Source organism: Nerophis lumbriciformis, linkage group LG33 (genome assembly GCF_033978685.3).
Source record: "Nerophis lumbriciformis linkage group LG33, RoL_Nlum_v2.1, whole genome shotgun sequence".
Lineage (NCBI taxonomy): Eukaryota > Metazoa > Chordata > Actinopteri > Syngnathiformes > Syngnathidae > Nerophis > Nerophis lumbriciformis.
This window is the reverse complement of record NC_084580.2, coordinates 18,006,177-18,031,480: the sequence shown is the minus strand read 5'-3', so window position 1 is coordinate 18,031,480 and position 25,304 is coordinate 18,006,177. Positions and strand designations below refer to the sequence as shown.

The 25,304-nt window shown below is 41.5% G+C and overlaps 1 protein-coding gene across 3 annotated transcripts in view; it reads right to left on the bottom strand.

Annotated features, from left to right (window-relative positions):
* The window catches only part of LOC133575955 (nipped-B-like protein A), a 113,818-nt gene that overhangs the window by 27,723 nt on the left and 60,791 nt on the right, over nucleotides 1-25,304 (bottom strand). The window contains exons 3-27 of one of the 3 annotated variants that reach the window (XM_061928903.1): nucleotides 20,075-20,222; nucleotides 19,822-19,987; nucleotides 15,603-15,703; nucleotides 15,404-15,515; nucleotides 15,140-15,303; nucleotides 13,792-13,940; nucleotides 13,136-13,226; nucleotides 12,802-13,023; nucleotides 12,474-12,725; nucleotides 11,660-12,399; nucleotides 10,842-11,055; nucleotides 10,582-10,752; nucleotides 10,259-10,432; nucleotides 10,029-10,190; nucleotides 9,836-9,939; nucleotides 9,667-9,753; nucleotides 5,814-6,045; nucleotides 5,516-5,667; nucleotides 5,351-5,431; nucleotides 5,167-5,267; nucleotides 4,933-5,062; nucleotides 4,769-4,851; nucleotides 4,526-4,658; nucleotides 4,267-4,410; nucleotides 4,099-4,185 (exon numbers count right to left, since the gene is read on the bottom strand). In XM_061928903.1, coding sequence (XP_061784887.1) covers nucleotides 4,099-4,185; nucleotides 4,267-4,410; nucleotides 4,526-4,658; nucleotides 4,769-4,851; nucleotides 4,933-5,062; nucleotides 5,167-5,267; nucleotides 5,351-5,431; nucleotides 5,516-5,667; nucleotides 5,814-6,045; nucleotides 9,667-9,753; nucleotides 9,836-9,939; nucleotides 10,029-10,190; nucleotides 10,259-10,432; nucleotides 10,582-10,752; nucleotides 10,842-11,055; nucleotides 11,660-12,399; nucleotides 12,474-12,725; nucleotides 12,802-13,023; nucleotides 13,136-13,226; nucleotides 13,792-13,940; nucleotides 15,140-15,303; nucleotides 15,404-15,515; nucleotides 15,603-15,703; nucleotides 19,822-19,987; nucleotides 20,075-20,138 — 4,116 coding nt within the window. In that variant the 5' untranslated portion in view covers nucleotides 20,139-20,222. The remainder of the gene's footprint in view (nucleotides 1-4,098; nucleotides 4,186-4,266; nucleotides 4,411-4,525; nucleotides 4,659-4,768; nucleotides 4,852-4,932; nucleotides 5,063-5,166; nucleotides 5,268-5,350; nucleotides 5,432-5,515; nucleotides 5,668-5,813; nucleotides 6,046-9,666; nucleotides 9,754-9,835; nucleotides 9,940-10,028; nucleotides 10,191-10,258; nucleotides 10,433-10,581; nucleotides 10,753-10,841; nucleotides 11,056-11,659; nucleotides 12,400-12,473; nucleotides 12,726-12,801; nucleotides 13,024-13,135; nucleotides 13,227-13,791; nucleotides 13,941-15,139; nucleotides 15,304-15,403; nucleotides 15,516-15,602; nucleotides 15,704-19,821; nucleotides 19,988-20,074; nucleotides 20,223-25,304) is intronic. The other 2 variants (XM_061928904.1, XM_061928905.1) reach the window with 2 other exon arrangements.

Sequence of the window (25,304 nt, the reverse complement as noted above, 5' to 3'; positions counted from 1 at the left end):
CAAGTTGCTGGCACGGCTGCTCTAACAACAGAGCCACACTGCTCCTTGTGTGTGTTGTTTTGATCATGGGTTTTCCTACATAAGATGACAAACATCGCCGGTAAAACGGAGGATTACTGTTCCATTATTTAAACCAATTTACATCAGAGTGCATGTAGAGTGCGGCTTCTGCGTGCTACAACAGTGCACATGGACGTCACCATTTTTAAGTGGAACTGGTAGGGAGCCTGTAGAAATCTTCTATGACAGTCATTGACAAGATTAGATAACAGCCACCAAAGCACGTTCAATCGCTTTATCAACTGGCACCAACAACATGCATTCAACAGGACCTGCCGTCAGCAACATCTCGTAGTTCCAGTCGCTCCCACAGCGACGTGGACTCCAATGCACAGCTAACCTTTGATTTTCACAGGAGGCATCACAGATGCATTGCGTGATCGCCACCGAACGTCACAATCATCTGTCATCTAGAAATCCTCACAGCCGTTCTGTTGCGGCTCCACCTTACAGCAGAATAGCGTGGACTTTTACGAGATCTATCGAATACGCACATAATCATGTGTGAAAGTAAACACTGATGTAAACACTGCAGAACGTCTGGAGCTTTGCCGTCCAATACCCACAGGCGGGCGCTCCTGTGAAGCCCCTGCTTCCACGGCCTCCGTATCAGCTAGTATTTGACACAGGACCCCATATGTGCACTAACCTGCCCGGGATATACCTGTATAGGATTTATTTATTTATTTTTGAAAGAATTTATGAATCAATCAAACAATACACAACAATACCATAATAATGCAATCCAATTCCAAAACCAAACCTGACCCAGCAACATACAGATTAGCAATAAACAGAGCAATTGAGAGGACACACAAACATGACACAGAACAATCTAAAAGTAGTGAAACAAAAATGAATATTATCAACAACAGTATCAATATTAGTAACAATTTCAACATAGCAGTGATTAAAAATCCCTCATTGACATTATCCTTACAGACATGAATAAAATAATAAAGAATGAACAATAGTGTCACAGTGGCTTTCACTTGCATCGCATCTCATAAACTTGACTACACATTGTGTCCAATATTTTCCACAAAGATATAAGTCATATTTTCAAAAATATTACAAATTTAAATAATGGATCCCATATTCCAATATCCATCCATCCATCCATTTTCTACCGCTTATTCCCTTTGGGGTCGCGGGGGGCGCTGGAGCCTATCTCAGCTACAATCGGGCGGAAGGCGGGGTACACCCTGGACAAGATGACTCATTATTATCTAAACTAAATGCAGTTTTTTCTACTGATATCATCTCCATAGCTTGTGTATACCAGTCAGAATGTGTTGGACTATCAACATCTATCCATTTTTTTTTTAATAGGACCCTTTTTGTTATGATGCATATTGAAAGAAATGCATTTTTACTCTTTGATGACACGTTACTAAATCGATGGAGATCCCCAAAAATACAAGTTTGCAGTGTCATTGGGATGTTTATATTAAGGAATGTGATTGCTCCTTTTGTTGTTTTCAACCATAACTCTTTTATTCTCTGACAATAAATGAACAAGAGTTGCCTCAGCTGCCCGACACTTCATACATAACTTGATATCTACTATACCAAGTTTAAACAGCTGAGAAGATGTAAAATACAATCTATTCAAGATCTTAAATTGAGTCAGCTTATCTTTAATGCTTCTAAAGGGCTTATTGGCATTTTTCCAAATATCATTCCATGATATGTCTCTTTCATCTAAAATGTTGAAGTCCATCATCCATTTCCGGACACATGCATCATTTGCATTTCTAAATTTCTAAATAGGATTTTTTAATGTTGGCCTCCATAATCAGCATTTTGGTCAACAAGGTGAAATTACGTCTGAAAACTCTTGACAAGTTGCCTTCATGTCCGTCCTCGCTCGTTAGGACGTTTCAAAGTGTAAAATACTATTCCCCTTGAAAACGGATTGTTTTATTTTGAAAGTAAACTGGGAAATTTATTTGTGTATGACTTCCTGTCCAACACAGGCATATTTTAGCTGAATTGATCCGCCGTGTTACAGCAAACGGAAAAAATAAAAGCCCTGCGTATCTTTAGCTCATGGAACCTGAACAGAAGAACCAAGGCGGTTCCTTACCGCAGGCTGTGGATTTGAATAAAGGTGATGAGTCCGCCGCCGTGGTAATTAAACACCGCAGCCGGGAGTGGTGACAGGTCCTGTGGAAATCAGGGGTAATGCCTCTCTCCCTCAATGACGTGACGTCACTTGGCAACAGTCGCCGCCCTTTTAAGGCTTACATCTGACATCCATCCATCCATTTTCTACCACTTGTCCCTTTCGGGGTCGCGGGGGGTGCTGGAGCCTATCTCAGCTGCATTCGGGCAGAAGGCGGGGTACACCTTGGACAAGTCGCCACCTCATCGCAAGGCCAACACAGATAGACAGACAACATATTTTATGTAAAAAAAAAAATTCCGCTAACATGCCGTAAGGGGGGACCCTTAAACAAACAAACAAAAAAAACGGACTTGCTTCAGCAGCACAATACTGGTGCTATAGTTGTAGGAGATGTCTCAAAATGTCATCAGGAATCCCGACAAAACCCGAAAATGTATATTTGTATAAAACATTTTTTTGCTAAAATGTCGTAAGGGGGAACCCTTAAACAAAAATTTAAAAAAATGGACTTGCTTCAGCAGCACAATACTGGTGCTGTAGTTGTAGGAGATGTCTCAAAACGTCATCAGGAGTCCCGATAAAACCCAAAAATGGCAGAAAATGCATATTTTATGAAAACAAATTACGCTCAAATATCGTAAGGGGGGACCCTGACATGTAAAATGTAAATGTCATGTACAATATGCAAACTCTTTTATTCATGAACCTATGTCGTTTACACTGCAGTTATTATACGTTTAAGTAATTTAGTAGTTTAAGTAAAACACAATTTGATTAAGCATCGAGTATAAAATAACTCATTGAGTTGAAATCATTTGACAGCTTGGTCCCCCTCAGTTAAAAAATCCCATCTGCCTACTTGTCAGATCATATGTTTTTTTTTGAGTGTGTTACTAATCGGTTTGTAACATGTACTGAATGTGTGAACCACAACTGAGAAATGCTAACAGTGGATTACTGGGTTGTATGCTATTCTGGGGTGTTAAAAAGAACAACAATGGGCACCGAACTGAAAAATGTGTCACACAACTGTGTTAAAATTGGAACCGTGGATTTTGTAAACCGTTCATACTCACATTCACTCCTGCAGACCCCAAAAACAACATGTCAGCATGGGGGGAACATGCAAACTTAACACAGAAATGCAAACCATCGCTTTACTGACCGTGAGCTCAACATGCTCACTCACGTGGCTCGGTTGGTAGAGCAGCCGTGCCAGCAACTTGAGGGTTCCAGGTTCGATCCCCGCCGCCGCCATCTTTGTCACTGCGGTTGTGTCCTTGAGCAAGACACTTTACCCACCTGCTCCCAGTGCCACCCACACTGGTTTAAATGTAACTTAGATAATGGGTTTCACTTTGAGTCACTAGAGAAAAGCGCTATATAAATATAATTCACTTCACCACTTTTTCCACCGTGCAGCCCATCGATATACGGCCATCCTTCCCTACATGGCGTTATAAAATTTAGAGCTTCACTATTTGTTTGTCCTATTTAGAGCATTTTCGTGCATACAAATCGCTAAAGTAATTAAAAATAATAATAATACAGTATTTGCCAAGAACACGCTGTTCAGTATCGTGGCCACTGATTACTATAATGCATAAGGTGATTATGTGGGTGTTACTTCATGTCTAGAGGGCGCTAATGATGTTTAAAAAAAATTATATTTAGAAAGTCATAAACAGGGGTTTTTTTATGCTCTAGCTATGAAAATATTAGATTGATAATTCCGAAGTCACGAAAATGCATTTACCACGGTCAGGCCCGGAATCAATGAAAGACGGTTTACAAAATACATATCTCCCCATTAAAAAAAAAAAAAAAAAGTTTAGATGCAAAATCGCGAAAACCATTAATGTTAACAATGTTGACAATTCAACAACTACTGTCTAAGGAAAACTCACCCATAGAGAGGCGTCTGTGTCAGCATTTTCTTCTAAATAGTCCAGTAGAGCCTTTTGCAGTTGCTGGGTCTCATCGCTACCCTGAGACTAAAGAGAGATCACCAAGAAGTAATACGAGCGTACATATGCTTGTGGCTTAAATGACAGAACAAGAAACGGTAGTTCTACCTGTTGTAAAATGCGATCAATCGATGTTTGGTCCATCCTGCTGGTAACAGCATCTTTCCTCAGACGGGCGGCCACGGTGCCAAGGTAGTCTAGAGAGGCTACTCTGAGCGCCATCTCCGTCTGCTTGTTGCTAAACTGGTGCACCTGTGGCAAGCCGAATATACAGTAGCAAGATTACGCAAAAAATACTTGGCAAAATTCCAAATAGGAAATGGCGAGGATAAGCATGGGCCAGGAAAAACACATTTGTTACACTAACCAGTAGTCTTCCGAGCAGACTGAGCAGCAGCTCAGCAGCGGGCCACTCTGGTTTGTTAACTGTTGAGAGCAAGTCCTGGACAAAGTTCTCAAACAGCGGCCGGTAATCCTCCTCTCCTTGCTTGCTGCCACACCTGAGGGAGCGATGGAGAAACGCAACATGAGACCAGAACAGTCACGTAGAAGAGACGAGTGCCGTCATACAGTATGAATCCAATAGCTTTGATAGCAGCAAGGTGTTTACTTTTTGAGGAATACTGAGAGGAAGTTCTGTGCTGTTCTCATTGCTGTCTCATACGAGTTGGTAATCAAAACATCTTGGTCAATCTAGAAAAAAAAGACAATATAATTTTTTTTTAAAACAGCACGGACAGCATGCATATTATGTGCATTTAAACGCATTCTTACTTTATTGTCGTGCTCGTCTAAAATGTCTTTGTCGTTGGGGAGGTGGACCACACACTGGATGAGCTGTAAGACCAGGGCAGTCACCATTTGGATGTACATGGGCTCTCCATCTTGGTCTGAGCTGTTCAACCTGAAAGGAATACAGTGTGCACTGGAACTTTACTGCTACACTGCACTACTGACAATTGCCATTCTTGTGATAGTCACAGATATTATCCATAAAAGGCACAGTACCGGAAATTCCTGAGGGAGCGTTTACTGGTGGGCAGCCTGGCCAAAGATGTGAAGATCTCCTCCAAAATTAGCTGACGATGCTTTTCGTAGCGCGAGAACACCTGTCGACAAGAAAGTGTGGGTTGGTTATGTCTTAACAGTCGTACAGTTCATTGTAAGTTCTAGAAAGGGGTAAATTACTTACTGCTGTCACTAGTTTAATAGCGCACAGTTGCAGCTCACTGACATTCTCCACAAAGAATGGCGTGATTCCCATTGACGAGACCTGAAGAAGATAGATAAGAATGTTAAAACACTGTAAACGCAAGGAGTCTTAGAGAGGGGAAAGTGTTTTGTGAATGTGTTTTACTTGAAGGATGGTGGTGTCTGTAAGTAGTTGAATCTCGAGAAGCTCAGAGATGTTGCTGACAATGTCACACACTTTGTTGTACAACATGACAATGACACGCTGCTTGTGTGTGGAGCATTTCGCACGCTTTGCCTTGGAGCTCAAAAGGCCACCTAAAGGAACAAGAGTAAAAGTACTGTAATTCTTTTTCCAGGGATCTCTTTAGTACAAAAACTTTTCTTAGACAATCCATAGTTGGTCATGTTAAAGATTAAGTGGAAAACATTAGGCATTCTTCAATTTTAGCATTTCTCCTTACTGCCATGTGGGTCCACCCTGTAGACGGGGTCATACTGTGGATACAGTGTGTTCTGAAGATGGAACTTGGTGTATTGCAGCACCCGCTCGATGACGTCTTCGATATAGACGGCCTTCGGCATGTGTGAAGACGTCATGATGTTGAGAGCAGTGAGGCAGGCGTCTGCCGACTTAGTCACTCTTTCCATGATGAGGTCCCTCCACAGTCTTTCCTCATCTTCAGCGTCATGGTCCTGACATTGGAAAGAAGATTTATACCATATTCCATCAAATAGGTGATGGTCAAGTCTCACAACTACAGAGAGTACTAGGCAGGTAAAGAGTACCAGCTGGAGGTGGAACTAATTGTTGCCTGCTAAAGTTTACACCGATGGTAATTACCGGGAATTATGACGCCCTAACGATAATTAATAAAATAATCATTAAAAAATGGCTAAATAAAAAAATAAATAATAACTTCATTAAGACGAGATTACTCATATTGTACTGTAGGTGGGTTAGGGTAAACAAATCAAGCGCTCCTACCTCGTAGGAATTCCTACCTTCCCTTAAACTCACCCGGACATCACAACGTAAACAACAGACATGGTGACCGCCGGTAGTGTGGGACTTCATTACTATGTTTGATTGATTGATTGAGACTTTTATTAGTAGGTTGCACAGTGAAGTACATATTCCGTACAATTGACCACTTAATGGTAACACCCAAATTAGGGCTGGGCGATATATCGATATGCGCGATATATCGCGGGTTTGTCTCTGTGCGATATAGAAAATGACTACGTCGTTATATTCGAGTATACATTCTCACGCAGTTGCTTTTAGCTGCTGGCATTACACTACATGCTCTACTCGCTATTTCTTTTCTCTCCTTCTCACAGACAGCAAGCACAGCTTCTACACACGTCACATACTGTCACGTCACATTCGTATATGCCCTCGCGCAGCTCAGAGGTAGCAGCATGGCTAACGTTAGCTGCGATGCTAGCGGTAATACGAGCAAAAGAAGGTGCGAATCTGGTAACAAATGAAGGAATAATTAATTCCCCCAAAAAACAACAGGGGGTCCATCGTCTGGCGGTGGTTTGGCTTCAAGTGGGAATATGTCGAACAGACAACCGTAATTTGTCAAGTGTGGGGCGAAAGCGTTGCTATAAAAAGTATCATTACTGCTAATATGTAGCATCATTTGAAAAGTCACCTGCTAGAGAATGAAGAGTGCTTACTCTGCATGTCAACATCTCCGTTCGGTGCCACACGCCCACACCATCAAAATGCTGAGGCAAACATTTCCAGATTAACACCGTAAATAATAGTGATTTTTTTATTTGTGATTTCCTTCTCTGCATGAAAGTTTTAAAGTAGCATATTTTAATGCAGTATGAAGTAGAATGTTTTAATGTAGACACATAGAATCATCTTACTGCTGTGATTATATGCATCAAGTGTTCATTCAAGGCTAAGGCAAAATATCGAGATATATATCGTGTATCGCGATATGGCCTTAAAATATCGCGATATTAAAAAAAGGCCATATCGCCAAGCCCTAACCCGAATACGTTTTTCAACTTGTTTAAGTCGGGGTCCACTTAAATTGATTCATGATACAGATATATACTATCAGATATATACTATCATCACACAAGATAATCATCAGGGTATATACATTGAATTATTTACAATCCGGGGTGTGGGATGTGGAAGGGGGGAGGGGGGGTTAGGTTTGGTTGTTATCACTTCAGTCATCAACAATTGAGAACAGAGAAATGGACATTGAAACAGTGTAGGTCTGACTTGGTAGGATATGTACAGCAAGTAGTGGACACAGAGAGAGACAGAGAGAGACTGAGAGAGACAGAGAGAGAGCGAGACAGACAGAGAGAGAGAGAGAGAGAGAGAGAGCGAGAGAGCGAGAGCGAGAGCGAGAGAGAGAGAGAGAGAGAGAGAGAGAGAGGGATCAGAAAGTATAGGAAAAAGTATCTACATTTGATTATTTACAATCCGGGGAGGGTGTTAGTTTAGGGTTGAAGTTGCCTGGAGGTGTACTTTTACTGTGGTTTTGAAGGAGGATAGAGATGCCCTTTCTTTTACACCTGTTGGGAGCGCATTCCACATTGATGTGGCATAGAAAGAGAATGAGTTAAGACCCTTGTTAGATCGGAATCTGGGTTTAACGTGGTTAGTGGAGCTCCCCCTGGTGTTGTGGTTATGGCGGTCATTTACGTTAAGGAAGTAGTTTGACAAGTATCAGGGAGGTGTAGCGGATTTTATAGACTAGGCTCAGTGCAAGTTGTTTTACCCTGAGCCAGCCCACTTTGAAAAAGTGGGTAGGAGTGAGGTGTGATCTGGTGTGGAGGTCTAGAAGTAATCTGACTAGCTTGTTCTGGGATGTTGGGAGTTTAGATTTGAGGGTAAGGGGAAGACATCCTGCATGCCACACCAAATGTCCCCCTCCGTGAGGAAGAGGGAAAAAAAGCACTAGCTTCAACACATCATACTTAACAGCCACCTATCAAACGCTGCTAGCATACAAGTAAGCACATGAAGGCACTTGCACAAACAAAGAAGCTGCCTTAAGTTAGCCGCAAAGAAAAAACCTTCAACCGCCGATCATGAAAAAAGTGCAAAAAGCCCACCATGGCCAAGACTAGGGCCAAATAAATCTGCAATTTCCTCATGGAAATGAAATGATGGTGCTGGGGAAAGATAGCAAACCAAACTAGTGTCATTTTCCCCACATCTGGGGCGACCTGCAATAGCCAAGCAGGCTAAACTGTCAATCAATCATGGATGCTGAGGCTTGACAGGAAAGCACCCAAACACACTGGATTGCTTCCCATAGCAGCAAGAGCCAGCTCAGAGATGAAACAACACATGAATCAGCAATACACTTGACAGCTGCAAAATCAGGGATGCAATAAATCCCGACCTCCACCATCGCTGACAACATTGGACCCTGTCAGCCAGAAGACCACCTGTAGCCACGGTTTGTACTTCTGAGCCGTGTCTATTTTACGAATGAATGTTTGCCAGCATAATACAATGTGATTGCTACACTCTTGTACTCACTGAATGATGGAAATAAAGACATAAGAGCCACTACTGATTTATGCATGTGATGTTAGCACCACATTAAAAGTGATGCATATTTGGTTAGGATAAATCTACAAGTAGTTTGTTTAAATTCACTTTTGCTTAAGTCTTATCTCCAGCTGTTAACAAACTACACATAAATCTACATTAAAAAAAGAAAAAGAAAAAAAAAGGTAAATCGTTATCGGTCCTGAGAAGCACAAAATGATTACTATTAGCTTGGGAAAAAAATTGCGGAAGCCTACTTGTAATGATACGCCTTTTCACATTGGCACTTGCTGCACGGCTGTAGGACATTGTATTACACTGTATTTGTTAGTTGTGTGTTTTATTTTTTTATGCAGATAGATGTTGTATATTTTATTAATTAAGATATCTGCAAACATTTAAGCAAATAAACGCTGTAGAGATGTTATGACTATGCAAAGCTGCACTTGCTGTATGGCTGTAAACCCATGCAGATGTGTATTTCATTTATTGTATGTTTTATTACATGATTAGTTTAAACCCAGTTCTCTCGGGTCGGTCTGTGACTAATTAGGGTATGGTTTGTGTTAGAGTGGAGGCCATCATTGAAGTACTGTATTTTTCGGACTATAAGTCGCAGTTTTTTTCATAGTTTGGCTGGGCTCCAGTGCGACTTATATATGTTTTTTTCCTTCTTTATTATGCATTTTTGGCAGGTGCGACTTATACTCCGGTGCGACTTACACTCCGAAAAATACGGTATATGTGATCAAGTTTAGGAAATAGGATCTTACATGACTGATCAAGGTGGAGAGCTTGGATCCATCCTGGATGTTCTTTTCGAGTATGTTGAGCAGCTTTACCAGCTTGTCTGATGGAATCTAAAATCAGAAAAAAACATTAAGTACAATGAAATTCACCAATGTTTGAAGAGTAGATTATATTTTGTAAATATAGCTTTACCCTGCTAGTGATGCCCATGGCCTTAATTTTAGCCGATTCGCTTCCCAGCTCGTTTAATTGGTGCTTCCCAAGCAGCAGTTCCTGAGGTATCTCATCATCGTCTGCTATCAAACATGATCCAATTAGTGAGTGCAAATTTAAAACCGAACTTGGTAAATTACAGTATAATTTCCAAGCCATCTGTGATAATTACCCATGGTGGTGAAGTCTACATCCTCAAGGTTCTCCATGATGTTGTCGATGCTTGTTAGGAACCTCTTGAAAGTGGACGAGTCCATCAGCTCTTCTTGTGTAAGCTTGGGTTCGTACGCTTTCCGTTTCTTCTGCTTCTCCTTCATCTTCATTTTTCTAGCAACTGAGTGGGAAAAGGCATTTTTGCTAAGTCCAAACAGAAAGAGAGAAACATATGTGTTGAAAACGGACCTTCGCTCATGCTGGGTGGCGGTGAATCTTCATCGGAGGAGTCCCGGTAACGGCTCCCCGAGCCTCGCCGGCCATCTTTGGGCCCGCTTTTCCGATGCTCACCTGAGATCCGTCGTTCTCTTTCCTCAAATTCCCATGATCTGTCTTTGTCCCTACGCTGACGTTTCCTTGCAGCTGTGAACATTACAAATATGTATTTTTGAACTACAGTTCATACATACACCTAAACTCTCAATTACCTCTGACAATAAGCCATTACACTGTCATTATTGAGTCATACTGTGTTTTGTGCAGACAGCATGAAGCTAATCAACCCGACTCACATTCTCCGTTTGCGTCATCATCCGAGCTGACCTCGGCGTATTTGGGCTTATCATTTATGGTACTCCGCTTCCTTTTGTTCATTTTGACTCTTTCACAAAGGGGCATAGTTGATTCAATCTCTGCGAGCAACTCTGGAGGCAGCTCCTTTAGGACTGCTGGGTCCATGCCACCTGGAAATGCAACATAAAAGCAAACAACATATTGAAGAAATTTAGCGAACAAGTTTATTTAAGTGTTGTACTTTTATTTTGTGTCTTACTTTTGCCTGATTTTCCTGAGGAGAACCTGTTCTTTCCAGACTTGCTGTGACGAATGATTCTTTGAATCTGGTCTATGGAGAGCTTCTTCAGAACCACCACAGGCTTGGGCCTCTTCTCAAAGTCATGCACCAGACCCAGTCGCTCCAATTTGACTTTCGGCTGGCCCCAGATTGTGCTTTCGGTCGGGTCTGCGCTTTCATTGTCGCGTTTGATCTGAAAGAGGAAAAAAAAACGGCAGTCAGAGACGCTCTCTGTATCGCTTGCTAATTGAGCCTAAAATTTTGAAAAGAAAAATATGAGATGGTATACGGTCAACAATGGTGCAAACTGATGAGCTAAGCGACTCTGATGTTAGTTTCCAGTATAGTTCTGGTGACAGATTTAAAGGAATACTCCACAGTTTTCTTAATGTTATTGTTATGACAAATAACAACACCTTCATTAAAATTTCTCGGAAAACAAGCGGTCTTGATTATTTCCCAAGTGATGATGTTGATAGACTGCATACTCCAGAGGCATTCATAACGTTTGAGAAACAGCAGTGGAGTATTTTTTTAAGATTCTTGCCTTCTTGCTCATAACTATGCACTAAATGTACGATTTCATAAATAACACAAAACGTCTACTCTTTTAAAAAAAAATGGTTAGATGCGGGTTAATGGGTAACAGAATTTGAAAAATTACCCCGATACAAAGCAAATGTTTATAAATGGCAAAACTAATATGAAAACAAGGGAGAGCGGTGATTTTGTGAGATTGCAAGCAGTGACATCTGAATGATTGGAAGTTATTTTTTGTCTGGGTCGATCCAGATCACCTTAGGGATCTGGAAGTTCTTCAGTGCGCCACTTTGTCCTCCCAGGAGGTGAGCAGGGAAAGGATTTGGAAGCTTAGCGCCAGAAGGAGTGGCAGTCGGCTTCAGACCATCTTGCCTATAGCTGCTTCGACCAGGCTCCCCGATGGAAGAAGCCCGGAAACCAGATCTATCTCGGTCATTTCTCAATCGAGCATCGGGAGAGCGCCGGTCTCGGCTACCAGTCTCACTCCGATGCCTCCTATCTTTCTCAGATTCTCTGTCCCTGTCTCGTCCGTGTGATGGCTTTGGCAACTCTGCCCGCCTGTCTGAGGACTTCTCGTCATGTCGGTGCTTTGACGACTCCCGAACTTCTCTTCTGCTCTCATGTTTATCAACCCTGTTCTTGATGACTTCCGGTCGTCCGTCTGGTTTCAACCGCGAGGCAGTGTCAGACCCTTCTACAGCGGCTGGCCCACTACCTGGTTCTTCAGGCCAGCGTTGGGCTTCTAGGGCTGGAACAGGGGCAGCCAGACAGGGGTCGAGCTGGCCATCAGCTCTCCCTGCCTGCTGGAGGTCGATGCTCACCATGAGGGGAGGACGACTGGCACCATTCCCAGCTGCCGTGGCCTCTTGCGGGGTCAGTTTGCCAGCATTGCCCCCTCCTGTGGGTCCGCTTCCTGGGGCCCCGGTGGGACCACCGGGCCCCCCTGCGCCGGGCTCCAAGGGGAAAGAGTCTTGTTTCCTCTTCTTCAGGGGCTTGTCTGTAGAATGGAAATAATAACTTTCAACATAACAGAATCCTGTTATTCATCTAGTACATGCACCTTCTACATACCTTTATCTTGGACTTCCTTAGAACACTTCTCGCTCGCTGCTTCTCGTTCTATCCTTTCGATTTCTGCAAGGGCATCGAGCTCTACCTCGTCGTAAGGGGAACTTGGAGGCTGGGCACCACAGACGCCCCCTGCCTGCTGGGGTACCTGTTGGTGCCGGGCTCCCAAGTTCTGCTGGAGAACAGGCACCTGCTGGAAGCCCAGTTCTGTCTCCATATTGTCCGAGTTGTGGTCCATGCCTGGCACAACATCACCTGATAAGTCAGGCAGGTATTAGACTTGTTTAGCTTGCATAGAAGTGTGTGTGTGTGATGTAAAATATTTGTATACCTGGTGGATCCGACTCATTTGATTTGACCCTGGACAATTTGAGCGTGAGTTTGGTGGAGTCCTTGTTTGGAGAGCTAACAATGTCGTACATATCTTTCTCCTCTTTCACAGCGGGAATTTTCTTCCGTTGCTGGATCTGCTGTTTGTGGTCGGGTCCCCCCTCCCGCAGCGAGGGTGTATACGGGGGTGGCGACTGCAGAATCAGCGGGGGCCGAGAACTCGCTGGGAGGCAGTAGAGAAAAAAAAAAAATGTGAATGAACTAAATTAACACTTGTATACCACATTAGCGTAGTGTCTGTGACATGCGTGAAAAACAGTTACTGTTGTCCTTACACTTGGGTGTTCCGTCCCCCGCTGCTGGAGAAGAGCCAGACTGTGGCGACCGCAGAGGGAAAGAGGGATTTCTTAAGGCTGAGTCTCCCTCCTGGATAAAACACACATGGCAGATTCAATCAACTTCAGTATGACACCAACTACAGATTGCAGGTAACAGTGTTATCTAGAGCATCCCATATTTATCTACCTTCAACAGTGTATGGTTGTAACAGAGTCAATAAATGCCAAACACTCAATAAACACAGTAATTGCTATGGCATCTGTAAAGCTGATGTTCCCAGTGTAGTTTTAAGTGCTGCATACCCTCATGTGAGCCAGAGTCTTCTGCAGTGGATTTGAGTTTGGCATAACAGGGCTATTCTTTTCAGAAATATGTAACTCTCATAAAATAAAGACACCTACAACAAATGTCAACTGCAGGAGGCTACTTCTCAGAAAGAAAATACGCAAAATGCATCTGTTCAAATAATGGTATCCCTTCTAATAAAATACGTACCTCTCATAAATGCCTCTTAGTCCCTGCATTTGAGTAAATAAACACAGCTAGCCACTATATAAGACATTTGGGAACATTTTCCAAGCTTCTGGAGGCATTTCTAACATTATTACTTTTTCTGCTGGGACAAAGAAGGATTGTCATCATGTTCTAATACCTCACTGCCAATTCGATGGACAATGTTCAAGTAGTCGTCAGTGCCGTGTCTGTCTGAGTGGTGGTTGGCAGTGTTGGCCATCTGCCCAGATACCTTTCCTTCATGGAGGTTTGGTATACTTCCTGGAACCATAGGGCTAGCCACAGACACTTTGAAGAAGAAAAAAAAAAACATTTTATATGTATCACTGAGGGATTTGATCATTAAAACAATACTGTGATCATGAAATGAGCATCATTACCAATGTTTCCTCTAATTTTTCATGTGTCTGAGAAAAAGGAAAAACTCCCTGAGCATTCAGTGGAGCATATGTGAGCAACATCGGACGTGCAGATTGTGGCCATACTAGCAGCACACAAACCTGACATCATAACAAGTTAAATGTTGTATTATTACAATCCAATGACAGCAGTCATTACGATGAGATTATTTTCGAATATAAGTGATTTTGCCGATTCACAATGAAAATATAAAAAAAAATCTTGTTTTTCATGAACTGTATACCAGTATTGTATGTCTGGGTGGGGGTACTGTTTTGGAATAATGTAAACCACTTTCAGAGATCACATTTAGTTTTCCTTAAAATATTCACATGTTGCACAATGAGATGTAAGCATGGGATACATTCCTGTAATTTTTTGTCTGTAAAATAAATATTTGTATTAGCATTTCTGTAATTTAGTAACAGCATTTCATGATTAATATCCATAAATTAACATTATTAATAAATGACAGTAGACTAAGCACACATTTATTTGATCGGGGAGTCTTAGTGTAAGGACCTCGCATATACAGTTTGTGTAGTGTTGTAGTTATGCGACTTTTTGTGTGGCTATAAACGGATCAGTGGCTAAGTGCCATGAGAGCGTGTGTTGGCTCAAGTGAGAGACAGCAAGCGGCTGCTGTTGATATGACAGAAGACAAGGAGTTGGTTTTGGCCTGGTTTGTACAGCAGACAATGACCAGTTTTGCTAGATATTAGTTTTTTTACTAATGTTTTTGGTGTGGCTACGGCCGACAAACAGTTTTGATCAATAAAGTGATCAATGGAATTACTGTCCTCCTTAAAGTGTCTGGACAGACGTTACAATAATTGAACAGTGTTGACGAACATTGTTTTATCTGTTATGGCTGCTTGTTGACACCTGTCAGTTGCATTGTTGCATTGCAAAATGCTACACAACAAATTGTTTATTTTGTTTAGAGTTCAGATTGGATTGGATTTTGTGCGCGGCATAGTTTTGCTGTGCACAGAGGACGCGTGAGCAGTGTGCAATTGCATTGATTACTGCTGGCATGATACATAGTTCCTAAATAGTGCAATGTAAGAGAGGAACAAGCCACTCACCTTGCTGTATCTGCTGGTGTTGGTTATAGCTTGGTGGTTGTTGGTGGGGGAACTGCTGGATGTAGCCGGGGGCAGGGCTCTGGGGGGTGTAGGGACTGGGCACCGGACTATTTTGCTGGCCAATGTACCGACTATTGGAGCCAGCCTGAGGCGCCACAAAACGACTAATTGGAACACAAAGGGCGAATGTTAGTTAAAATGATGGTTGAAACAAGAAAATATGTATTAGCACTAAGTAAACCTGTTCTGAGAACACAGACCCACCTTGAAGGATTGGGAGAAATTGCTGTGGGCTGGAAGTTTGCTGACTGGGCCGGACTGTGCATGGAATTTTGGGTGATCTTAAACGGTGGTACCACTGGCTGCTGCATAACTTCTGTAAAAGAAAGGAGGCATAAGTAAATCAGACATTTAAGCCCATGTATACATACGTATGTATGATATGGCGTGCTATCAGTGTTACTTTTCTCCCTGAAAATGCCAGGGTTCCTGGCCAGCATGGTCTGCAGCAAAAGTGGTGCATCTCCCTCGGGCTCATCGCTACCCAGGTTGTCCTTTAGCTCTCTGCGACAATACACAAAGAACAGATTCAGCCACCTCCAGTCAAGTTGTGATGGCAAAGGTGTTGCAGCACACAAGTAACTGGCATCCATGTTTTTCTTAAGCCTAAAGAAAAATCAACAATCATGCATCTCCATGCTTTTTAACATGGTGGTGGTGACCATACACAGTAATTGTCCTGGACATATCCAGGAGTTGGGACCTTTAAAAAATATCTGGCTAAGATTTGAAATACCGTATTTTTCGGAGTATAAGTCGCACCTGCCGAAAATGCATAATAAAGAAGGAAAAAAACATATATACGTCGCACTGGAGCCCGGCCAAACTATGAAAAAAACTGCGACTTATAGTCCGAAAAATACGGTAATCAGTCCGCAAGTATTCATCTGCTATACTGTTTGGGTCTGCCATCAGAAATTACTTATCATGATGCCTAACTTTGTGCATACATAATATTCATTACGTGCAGAAGAAGAAATTATAGTTTTACATCTTTGACATAAACATTTAGTTTAAAAATACAAAACAACATGCTGGCTCATATAGCTAAATAAATATATAAATATCAGGTTCTCCATATTATTTAAATTCAAGGGGCAGGGCATTAAAAAATTCCTGTATCCAAGGAGGGAGCCTGACAGTAAATAATTGGGGACCACTTAATTAACATAAATGCACATTTTTTGACTGTGGAGTGGGGTTGCAACGATTTGTTGACGACGACAACATTTACAAATACAATTTGTCACTGACAAATTTATTTGGCCCCTGTAGCACCAGTTGAATAGCCCTGACATATAGTAATAGAAGCCATCGCAACATTTGTTGGCAAAGATTTACGGCCTCAAAGTGAACCACACTATGGTATGATCATGAAACAAAAACATCGGACTGAAACGGTTACCGTGGAACCTCGATTTACAAACTTAATATGTTCTTGAACAGGATTCGTACATCGAAAAGTTTCTATAGTGAAGCTGAGTTCCCCATAAGAAACAATATAAATACGAATAATGGGTTCTAGCCTTGACAAAAGTCCCTATTTTAGTTCAGGTTTGTCCACTTTGAACACAATATAAAGTGCCATACAGTACTGTATATAAAGCAAACATAAAGGGTGATGGATCATCTTTCTATTTAGAAACTAGCTGAACTATGCTGTATGTGCAACTCTGCCAACACGCACACACACACAGAAGCCACTAAGGTGCCCTTTTAAATGATCAAAATCTCCTAAACTTGAGCAACCATATTCCTACAATAATAAGCATTTAAAAAGGAAAATCCATCCAACCCTTGGCTACAACAGCCATTTTTGGTGTTGTAGATGGTAACCACCTCAAAATTAAGAAAGATCACAAAAACATCCATGGCTTTGCAACACTACTTGCACGTAGGGCTGGGAGATATTGCCTTTTTTTTTTAAATATCGCGATATTTTAAGGCCATATCGCGATACACGATATATATCTCGATATTTTGCCTTAGCCTTGAATGAACACTTGATGCATATAATCACAGCAGTATGATGATTCTATGTGTCTACATTAAAACATTCTTCTTCATACTGCAATAGTATATGCTACTTTTAAACTTTCATGCAGAGAAGGAAATCACAACTAAAAAAAATCACTATTTTTTTCATACGGTGTTGATCTGGAAATGTTTGCCTCTGCATTTTGACGGTGTGGACGTGTGGCACCGAACGGAGATATTGACGTGCGGAGTAAGCCCTCTTCATTGTCTAGCAGGTGACTTTTCAAATGATGCTACATATTAGCAGTGTAGCCGAGTGTCCTGGGTTCACCTATACAGTGTACTTATCTAATAAATAATAAACGGGAGACATTCGAGCAGGTTCGGTAGCCACCGCTTCTTTAATGTCAACATCACACACCTCCTTCCACAACCACACGCACCCTACGTCACAGCCCTACGACAGCAACTCTGGAGGGACAAAACTCCTCCTCCTTACCTAACACACTCCGGTAACTTGGGACACCCTGAACTGTTTGTTACAGCAGTAATGCTACTTTTGAAAGCAACACTTTTGCCCCACATTTGACAAATTACGGTTGCCTGTTCGACATATTCCCACTTAAAGCCAAACCACCGCCAGACGATGGAACCCCTGCTGTTTTTTGGGGGAATTAATTATTCCTCCATTTGTTACCAGATTCGCACCTTCTTTCTATTGTATAACCTCTAGCATCACAGCTAACGTTAGCCATGCTGCTACCTCTCTGCTCGGGGAGGGCGTATACGTATGTGACGTATGACGTGACAATATGTGACGTATGTAAGAAGGTGCGCTTGTTGTCTGTGAGAAGGAGAGACTGGATAGAGGAGGAGAGCCTGTAGTGTAATGCCCACAGCTAAAAGCAACTACGTAAGAACGTATACTCGATATCACGATATAGTCATTTTCCATATCACACAGAGACAAACCCGCGATATATCGCGTGTATCGATATATCGCCCAGCCCTACTTGCATGCAGAAGAATACTACTTCAATTGAAAATCGAGATGCCTCAGGGGTCAAGGAACAATTTTTTTGGAACCCCGTGCTAACTTACTTGAATGGACTCTTAACGCCACTAAGCAGTCAGGTCAGTATTACCTTGTATCATGTTGACCAAGCCAATGCAGTAGATCTCCACAACCCCATAACAAGTTTGTTCCTTGCACCTTCTCAGTTTTTCTCTTTTTACCTGTTTATAAATTTACTCCACTTTTCTACCCTGGTTCCCTTTTTGGTTTGAAAAATGAGCGTTGCTTTACTTCTAAACCAATTCATACACTGTATGTTCATGTGTACATGTGATTATGTCTACATGTTTGTACAACCAATGCTCATATTTGCGTAGGATTATATGTCTAAATGTCTGTACAACCAATGCTCAATAAAAAAATAAAAAATAAAATAAAATCCACCCACAAGGAGCTGGGGGAAAAGGAAGCAGACAAGAAGTGTGAAGGATGGGGTCTCACTCTCCTCCATCGTTGCACACAACCCCTCAATTGCAATTTGTAGTAATGGAAATTTTTAATACAAGTTTACTTTCACTTGGAGTTACCCGATTTTTCCAAAATTTCATTTTTGAGACGTTTAAGAAGGTTTAAAGTAAACTTTGCAAAGTTTTTTATGGTGAAGAGAAAAAAATAAAGTATATATTTTTTTAAATTTTGAAACAGATTTGAGACATTTTCAATATTTAGGTACAGACTGAATCGAACCAAATTGTGATTAATCGATGTAGTACCTTATGAATCAAAATCTAATCCATTCAGGAAATTGGCCATAATGCCCAAGCCTATACATGTGTGAAGATTTCTCAACATTATCATTTTCACAAAATGCTATTTTCCTATATAAAAGGTAGTTTCTGTTGTTATTGCCGGAATTTTAATTATCCTTTGTTTACATGCAAAATGACTTATTTTTATCAGCATTTGGCTTGCCTTTGCTTTTAAATGGAAACCAGTTTAATATACTGTAGTTATTATTTTTGTAAAAGCCTAATGGGCAGCACAGTTCATATTATGAATACATATTAGTTTAACTTTAGTTTATTATTTCTTCGGTCGGTGGTCAACAAAATAAACAAACAGTTTTACTGAACAAACAGTTGTACATTCATAAATTGAAAATGTTGCAGACCGAACGGGTTTAGGCTGAAGTTGAACACTTATTGCGCCTAACCCTATAAACAATGTCAAATACAAGATGAGCTTCCAAAAATTATGAAATTTCCTTTGCACAACATATTATAAATACACCTTGTACACAACTTAAACACTGTTCAATTATATACACAGTAAAGACATGTGAAAAAAAAACTAAAACAAAAAAAAAATACATATTACTGAATTCATCTTTATTGTCTTAATTGTCAGTTAGCAAATGCCTATAAATATCTCAAGCTGAATTTAAAAGCTGATGGCTAAATTAGAGCCACTAAATAGTTGTATTATATGTTCATAATCCAATTAGTCGACTAATCGTTTAACATAGTCCATTCCTAGTCAACTATCAAAATAGTCGTTATTTGCAGGTCTACTGTGGAGTGAACCCAAGGTGTAGAAAACCAATGAATGAAAGAATTATTGAAAAACTTACATGTGCTCTGTGGAAACCTGGCTGAGGCCATGGGCAAGCTGGGAGGCCAGATTCTCATCCCGACATCCCAGTAGGCAGGTCACCTCCTCTGCGATTCTCCCATTGTAAAGGAGGCTCTTAGTGGTGGTGGCCGGTAAGGGGGACGGAAGGGGAAGCTGGTTCAACACTAAGACAAGAGATGGTGGCGAAAGAAAACTGTTATTGCTCATCTTGAGAAGACATGACATGACAACAGTATATGGACACAACTCACAGTCTGTTAGGCTAGCGATCCCAGCGAGAGTGGTGATGGGAACATGAGGCATATCCCCATTCATGCTTGAGGGTGGGGGGGAGTGTGTTGATACACAGGAAGATCAGGGGGGTCGATGGACGACACCCGTCCTCACATCTCCTGACACCTAGGAAAGAAGAGCCAACATTCCCTTTCAGCACTGACTGACAGAACAGCAACCAGAGGAGACGCCATTCAGTCAACATTTGTAACATATATATATTTTAAAATATTTACACAATTTCATATGCTTACATTTATTATTTGCAATAACAAAATCACCAACTATCTAATTACGTTGAGCTTGTACCTAGGCCTGGGCTGATAACACATTTTGCATGATGGTATATTGACTAACAAATTATTGCTGATAGATTATATCATTGTCAACATTATTTTGACACCAAATTAACCACTAATGTAAGGATATTACATAACAAATATACCATTTCAATTGCAATAAACCTGTATTTCTCGTATAATAACATTGTAATTGGAATTTTAAATCCCCAAGTCAAATAAAACTAACAACAATAACATATACTTTGTCTGTGAGCAAAACTTTGCACTTGAATAAAAATCACAACCAAAAGCAATATTTTGTGCATATGGCTACTGAAATAATTGTATCTTCATTCTTTGATTTTAATTTGAATTATGACTGTTTTATGATGATTTGATTTTATAATTTTAAAATAAATTATTCTTACGATTATTTTTACCTTCTTGTAATTTTCTGAAAATTACTTTGAATTGCCGTGTGTGAAAAACTTGCACTATAAATAAACTATAAAATAGGTTCTGTCTCTGTTAAGGAGGGTGTGGGGGACCCCGCAAATATACACAACCAAAACAATAAATAACATGGCTAAATAAAGTCTTGACAAACAAAGTAGCACTTCAATATTAAACATGTAGGCAGAGATACAGTTGTACAATACTTAACTGACAATCAAGTTAAGACCTTTGTGAACTAAAGTGCAGAGTAACAATATAAACACAACAGTATAAGAATATGTATTAAAAGGCCATATGCAAAAAAAAAAACTTCAGTCTGGGATTAAGAGCAAGGAACACCATCATGTCATGACAACATGACACGTCTGTCAAACGTTTGCAGCGTCTTACAAATGCTAGTTTTTCAACTGTTATTAAGGGCAGCATGTCTTTGGCGATGTAGTGAACTACACATTCTGTGAGCGCACCCTTTTGCACTATCTCGTTTGCAATGACCTTGTTCATCAAACACCTCAGTGAGTGTGGCCTGTCGGGACAAAGGTTCTACATCTTCATCTGCACGTCTTTTATGAGTTGGAAATACTGAGTCAGGTGGTTGTGTTTCAGGTGCAGGGTTTCCCCTATATGTAGTTAAACATGGCGCACTGCCACGGCAAAATAAAAGCCGCAACACCTTAAAAATGTAGGTCTTTCACGTGAAGACACATTTAAATAATACAGGGTTTCCCCTAATGTAATTGAATGTGGCGGACCACTACAACATTTTTAGTATCGCTACACTTTGAAAATAAGTTTTTTTCCTATTTGAAAACAAATTAAATATAATATATTGTATCACCCACAAAAAAAATCACACAAAGTCTGACGCTATTTTTAACTTTTATTACCAATCTTATGATAACCAATGGCAGAATTCTAACAGGTTTTACCTCCTGTGTCTACACTTTCGTCTCCGTTAGTCCGCGCTTCCCCGCCGGACACAACTACACTTCCTCATTATTTGCCAATCACCTTTCAGGCACGGACAGTGTGTTTGTAAACATGGGAAAAACTGACATTAAATCCAAACCACACAAACAATTAACATTCCCACTAGCAGGTCGTTAAAGTTTGAATGGATACATATATCGCCTATTATTTGAGCACTATTGACAAATGATGTACCGAAAACTCCATCCATCCATCCATCCATCTTCTTCCGTTTATCCGAGGTCGGGTCGCGGGGGCAGCAGCCTAAGCAGGGAAGCCCAGACTTCCCTCTCCCCAGCCAGTTCGTCCAGCTCTTTCTGTGGGACCCCGAGGCGTTCCCAGGCCAGCCGGGAGACATAGTCTTCCCAACGTGTCCTGGGTCTTCCCCGCGGCCTCCTACCGGTCGGACGTGCCCTAAACACCTCCCTAGGGAGGCGTTCGGGTGGCATCCTGACCAGATGCCCGAACCACCTCATCTGGTTCCTCTCGATGTGGAAGAGCAGCGGCTTTACTTTGAGCTCCTCCCGGATGGCAGAGCTTCTCACCCTATCTCTAAGGGAGAGCCCCGCCACCCGGCGGAGGAAACTCATTTCGGCCGCCTGTACCCGTGATCTTGTCCTTTCGGTCATAACCCAAAGCTCATGACCATAGGTGAGGATGGGAACGTAGATCGACCGGTAAATTGAGAGCTTTGCCTTCCGGCTCAGCTCCTTCTTCACCACAACGGATCGATACAGCGTCCGCATTACTGAAGACGCCGCACCGATCCGCCTGTCGATCTCACGATCCACTCTTCCCCCACTTGTGAACAAGACTCCGAGGTACTTGAACTCCTCCACTTGGGGCAAGATCTCCTCCCCAACCTGGAGATGGCACTCCACCCTTTTCCGGGCGAGGACCATGGACTCGGACTTGGAGGTGCTGATTCTCATCCCAGTCGCTTCACACTCAGCTGCAAACCGATCCAGTGAGAGCTGAAGATCCTGGCCAGATGAAGCCATCAGGACCACATCATCTGCAAGAAGCAGAGACCTAATCCTGCAGCCACCAAACCAGATCCCCTCAACGCCTTGACTGCGCCTAGAAATTCTGTCCATAAAAGTTATGAACAGAATCGGTGACAAAGGGCAGCCTTGGCGGAGTCCAACCCTCACTGGAAACGTGTCCAACTTACTACCGGCAATGTGGACCAAGCTCTGGCACTGATCATACAGGGAGCGGACTGCCACAATCAGACAGTCCGATACTCCATACTCTCTGAGCACTCCCCACAGGACTTACCGAAAACTCAACCACCGAAAAAAGACTTTGATTACCTTAAACAGTGCTGCCGAACCCGGATGTAAACAAGACAAACGCCATTGTCTGAAGCGTTGTCAGCATGTCTGCAATGTGGACATAACCAGATATACCCGTGGAAAGTGATCTACAAAACGTGCAAAATATTAAGAGGATAGTGGCGGCTTTTAAGAAGCGAAAGTTCAACTGGAACAGAGCGAAGCAAATGTGATGTCATGCTCGCTGTCGCTCGTCTCTTTGGTCAGGGACATCGAGGGACAGAAGTAAAGAGTCTCTAAACACAATTACATTCAATAATAACACCAGAAAAAGAAGCTGGATTTGTTGCTAGTTGTTTTTAATAAAAAAAACTAATTAAAAGTCTCTAGACACTTGAAAAGTTCTCAAAGTACATTGTACAATAAGCAACAACAATTAAAAATATAGCAAAACGATATAAAAATATATCTTAATACTAATTAATAGTAACAGGTTTATTTTTAAATGTATGTATATATATATTTTCTTTTTTTTTTCTTTCTTTTTCTCCAATCCAATCGACTTTATTTATAAAGCACATTTTAGAAAAAAATGTAAGTTTCACAAAGTGCTGCACAGGAGTTAAAACACATTTAGAAGCAGGATAAAACTAAGGAGAGTCAAATATAAAATAACACCAGTGAATTTTTTGTTTTAAAGAAAATCATATCATAGCAGAGTCATTGTGACTACGCCCATAACTACGCCCCATGACCATGCCCCCACCGCCACAGGTATCTTGGCAGTCTCGGAGAAATCCTGTAATACATTGTATGAATGGATATATAGCCTTTATTTACACACTATTTACTAAAGGTGCACCAAAAATTTGGCCACCGAAAAACTCAGCCATAAGCAAGACACACGTGAGTGCCTGGAGCCTAGGCGGTAAAACCGATGCACCAACCGTGCGCCCGCTTTGCCCGCACCTTGCCTCCACCGGCTGGGGCGGTGGCTGCGCCAACCACCGGAGGCGCAGCCACCGCTTTACACTGCAGCTTGACCGACACAGCACAAATACACACCAGGATGCGTTCAACTTTTGTTCAGAATCAGTTACTTTGGCAACAGCTGTTGCAACTTCTTTTCCTTGATTGTGGTAGTGTCACAGTGCAATAAAAAGTGTCCATTGCCTTCATTGAGGAAGCATAAAGTGCAGGGGTTCCCCCTAATGTAAGAAATCGTGGCGCAACGCCAACGCAAAATTAAAGCCGCCACACCTTAAAAATAAGGTTTTTTGACGTTAAAACAAATGAAAGTAATATAATGTAACACAGCCTTCAAAATAGGACAAAAGTCTGACGTTATTTTTTACTTTTATTACCAAACTTCTGCTAACAACGACCCATTTCCAACAGGTATTGCCTTCCGTGCACACACTTTTGTCTACGTGCTTCCCCAGACACACAACAATTCCTCATTCTCGGCCAATCCCCTTTCAGGCACAGATGTTGTGTTCCCGATCAGGGGAACAATGAACACCAAATCACAATTACACAAACATTAAATTGCTCATTATTGACTAGTGATGCACTGATAACTCGGGTGCCGAAAAAAGACTGATCACCAAAAACAGCACTGCCGAAAACCGGATGTTGTGATGAAGTAAACAAGACGCACACGATTGTCTAGAGCAGTGTTTTTCAACCTTTTTTGAGCCAAGGCACATTTTTTGCGTTGAATAAATCCGGAGGCACACCACCAGCAGAAATCACAAAAAAAACGAAACTCAGTTGACAGTAAAAAGTCGTTGTCGCAATTGTTGGACATGACTTTAAACCATAACCAAGCATGCATCACTATAGCTCTTGTCTCAAAGTAGGTGTACTGTCACCACCTGTCACATCACGCCCTGACTTAATTTGACTTTTTTGCTGTTTTCCTATGTGTAGTGTTTTAGTTCTTGTCTTGCGCTCCTATTTTGGTGGCTTTTTCTCTTTTTTTTTGTATTTTCCTGGAGCAGTTTCATGTCTTCCTTTGAGCGATATTTCCCGCATCTACTTTGTTTTAGCAATCAAGAATGATTCAGTTGTGTTTATCCTTCTTTGTGGGGACATTGTTGATTGTCATGTCATGTACGGATGTACTTTGTGGACGCCGTCTTTGCTCCACAGTAAGTCTTTGCTGTCATCCAGCATTCTGTTTTTGTTTACTTTGTAGCCAGTTCAGTTTTACTTTCGTTCTG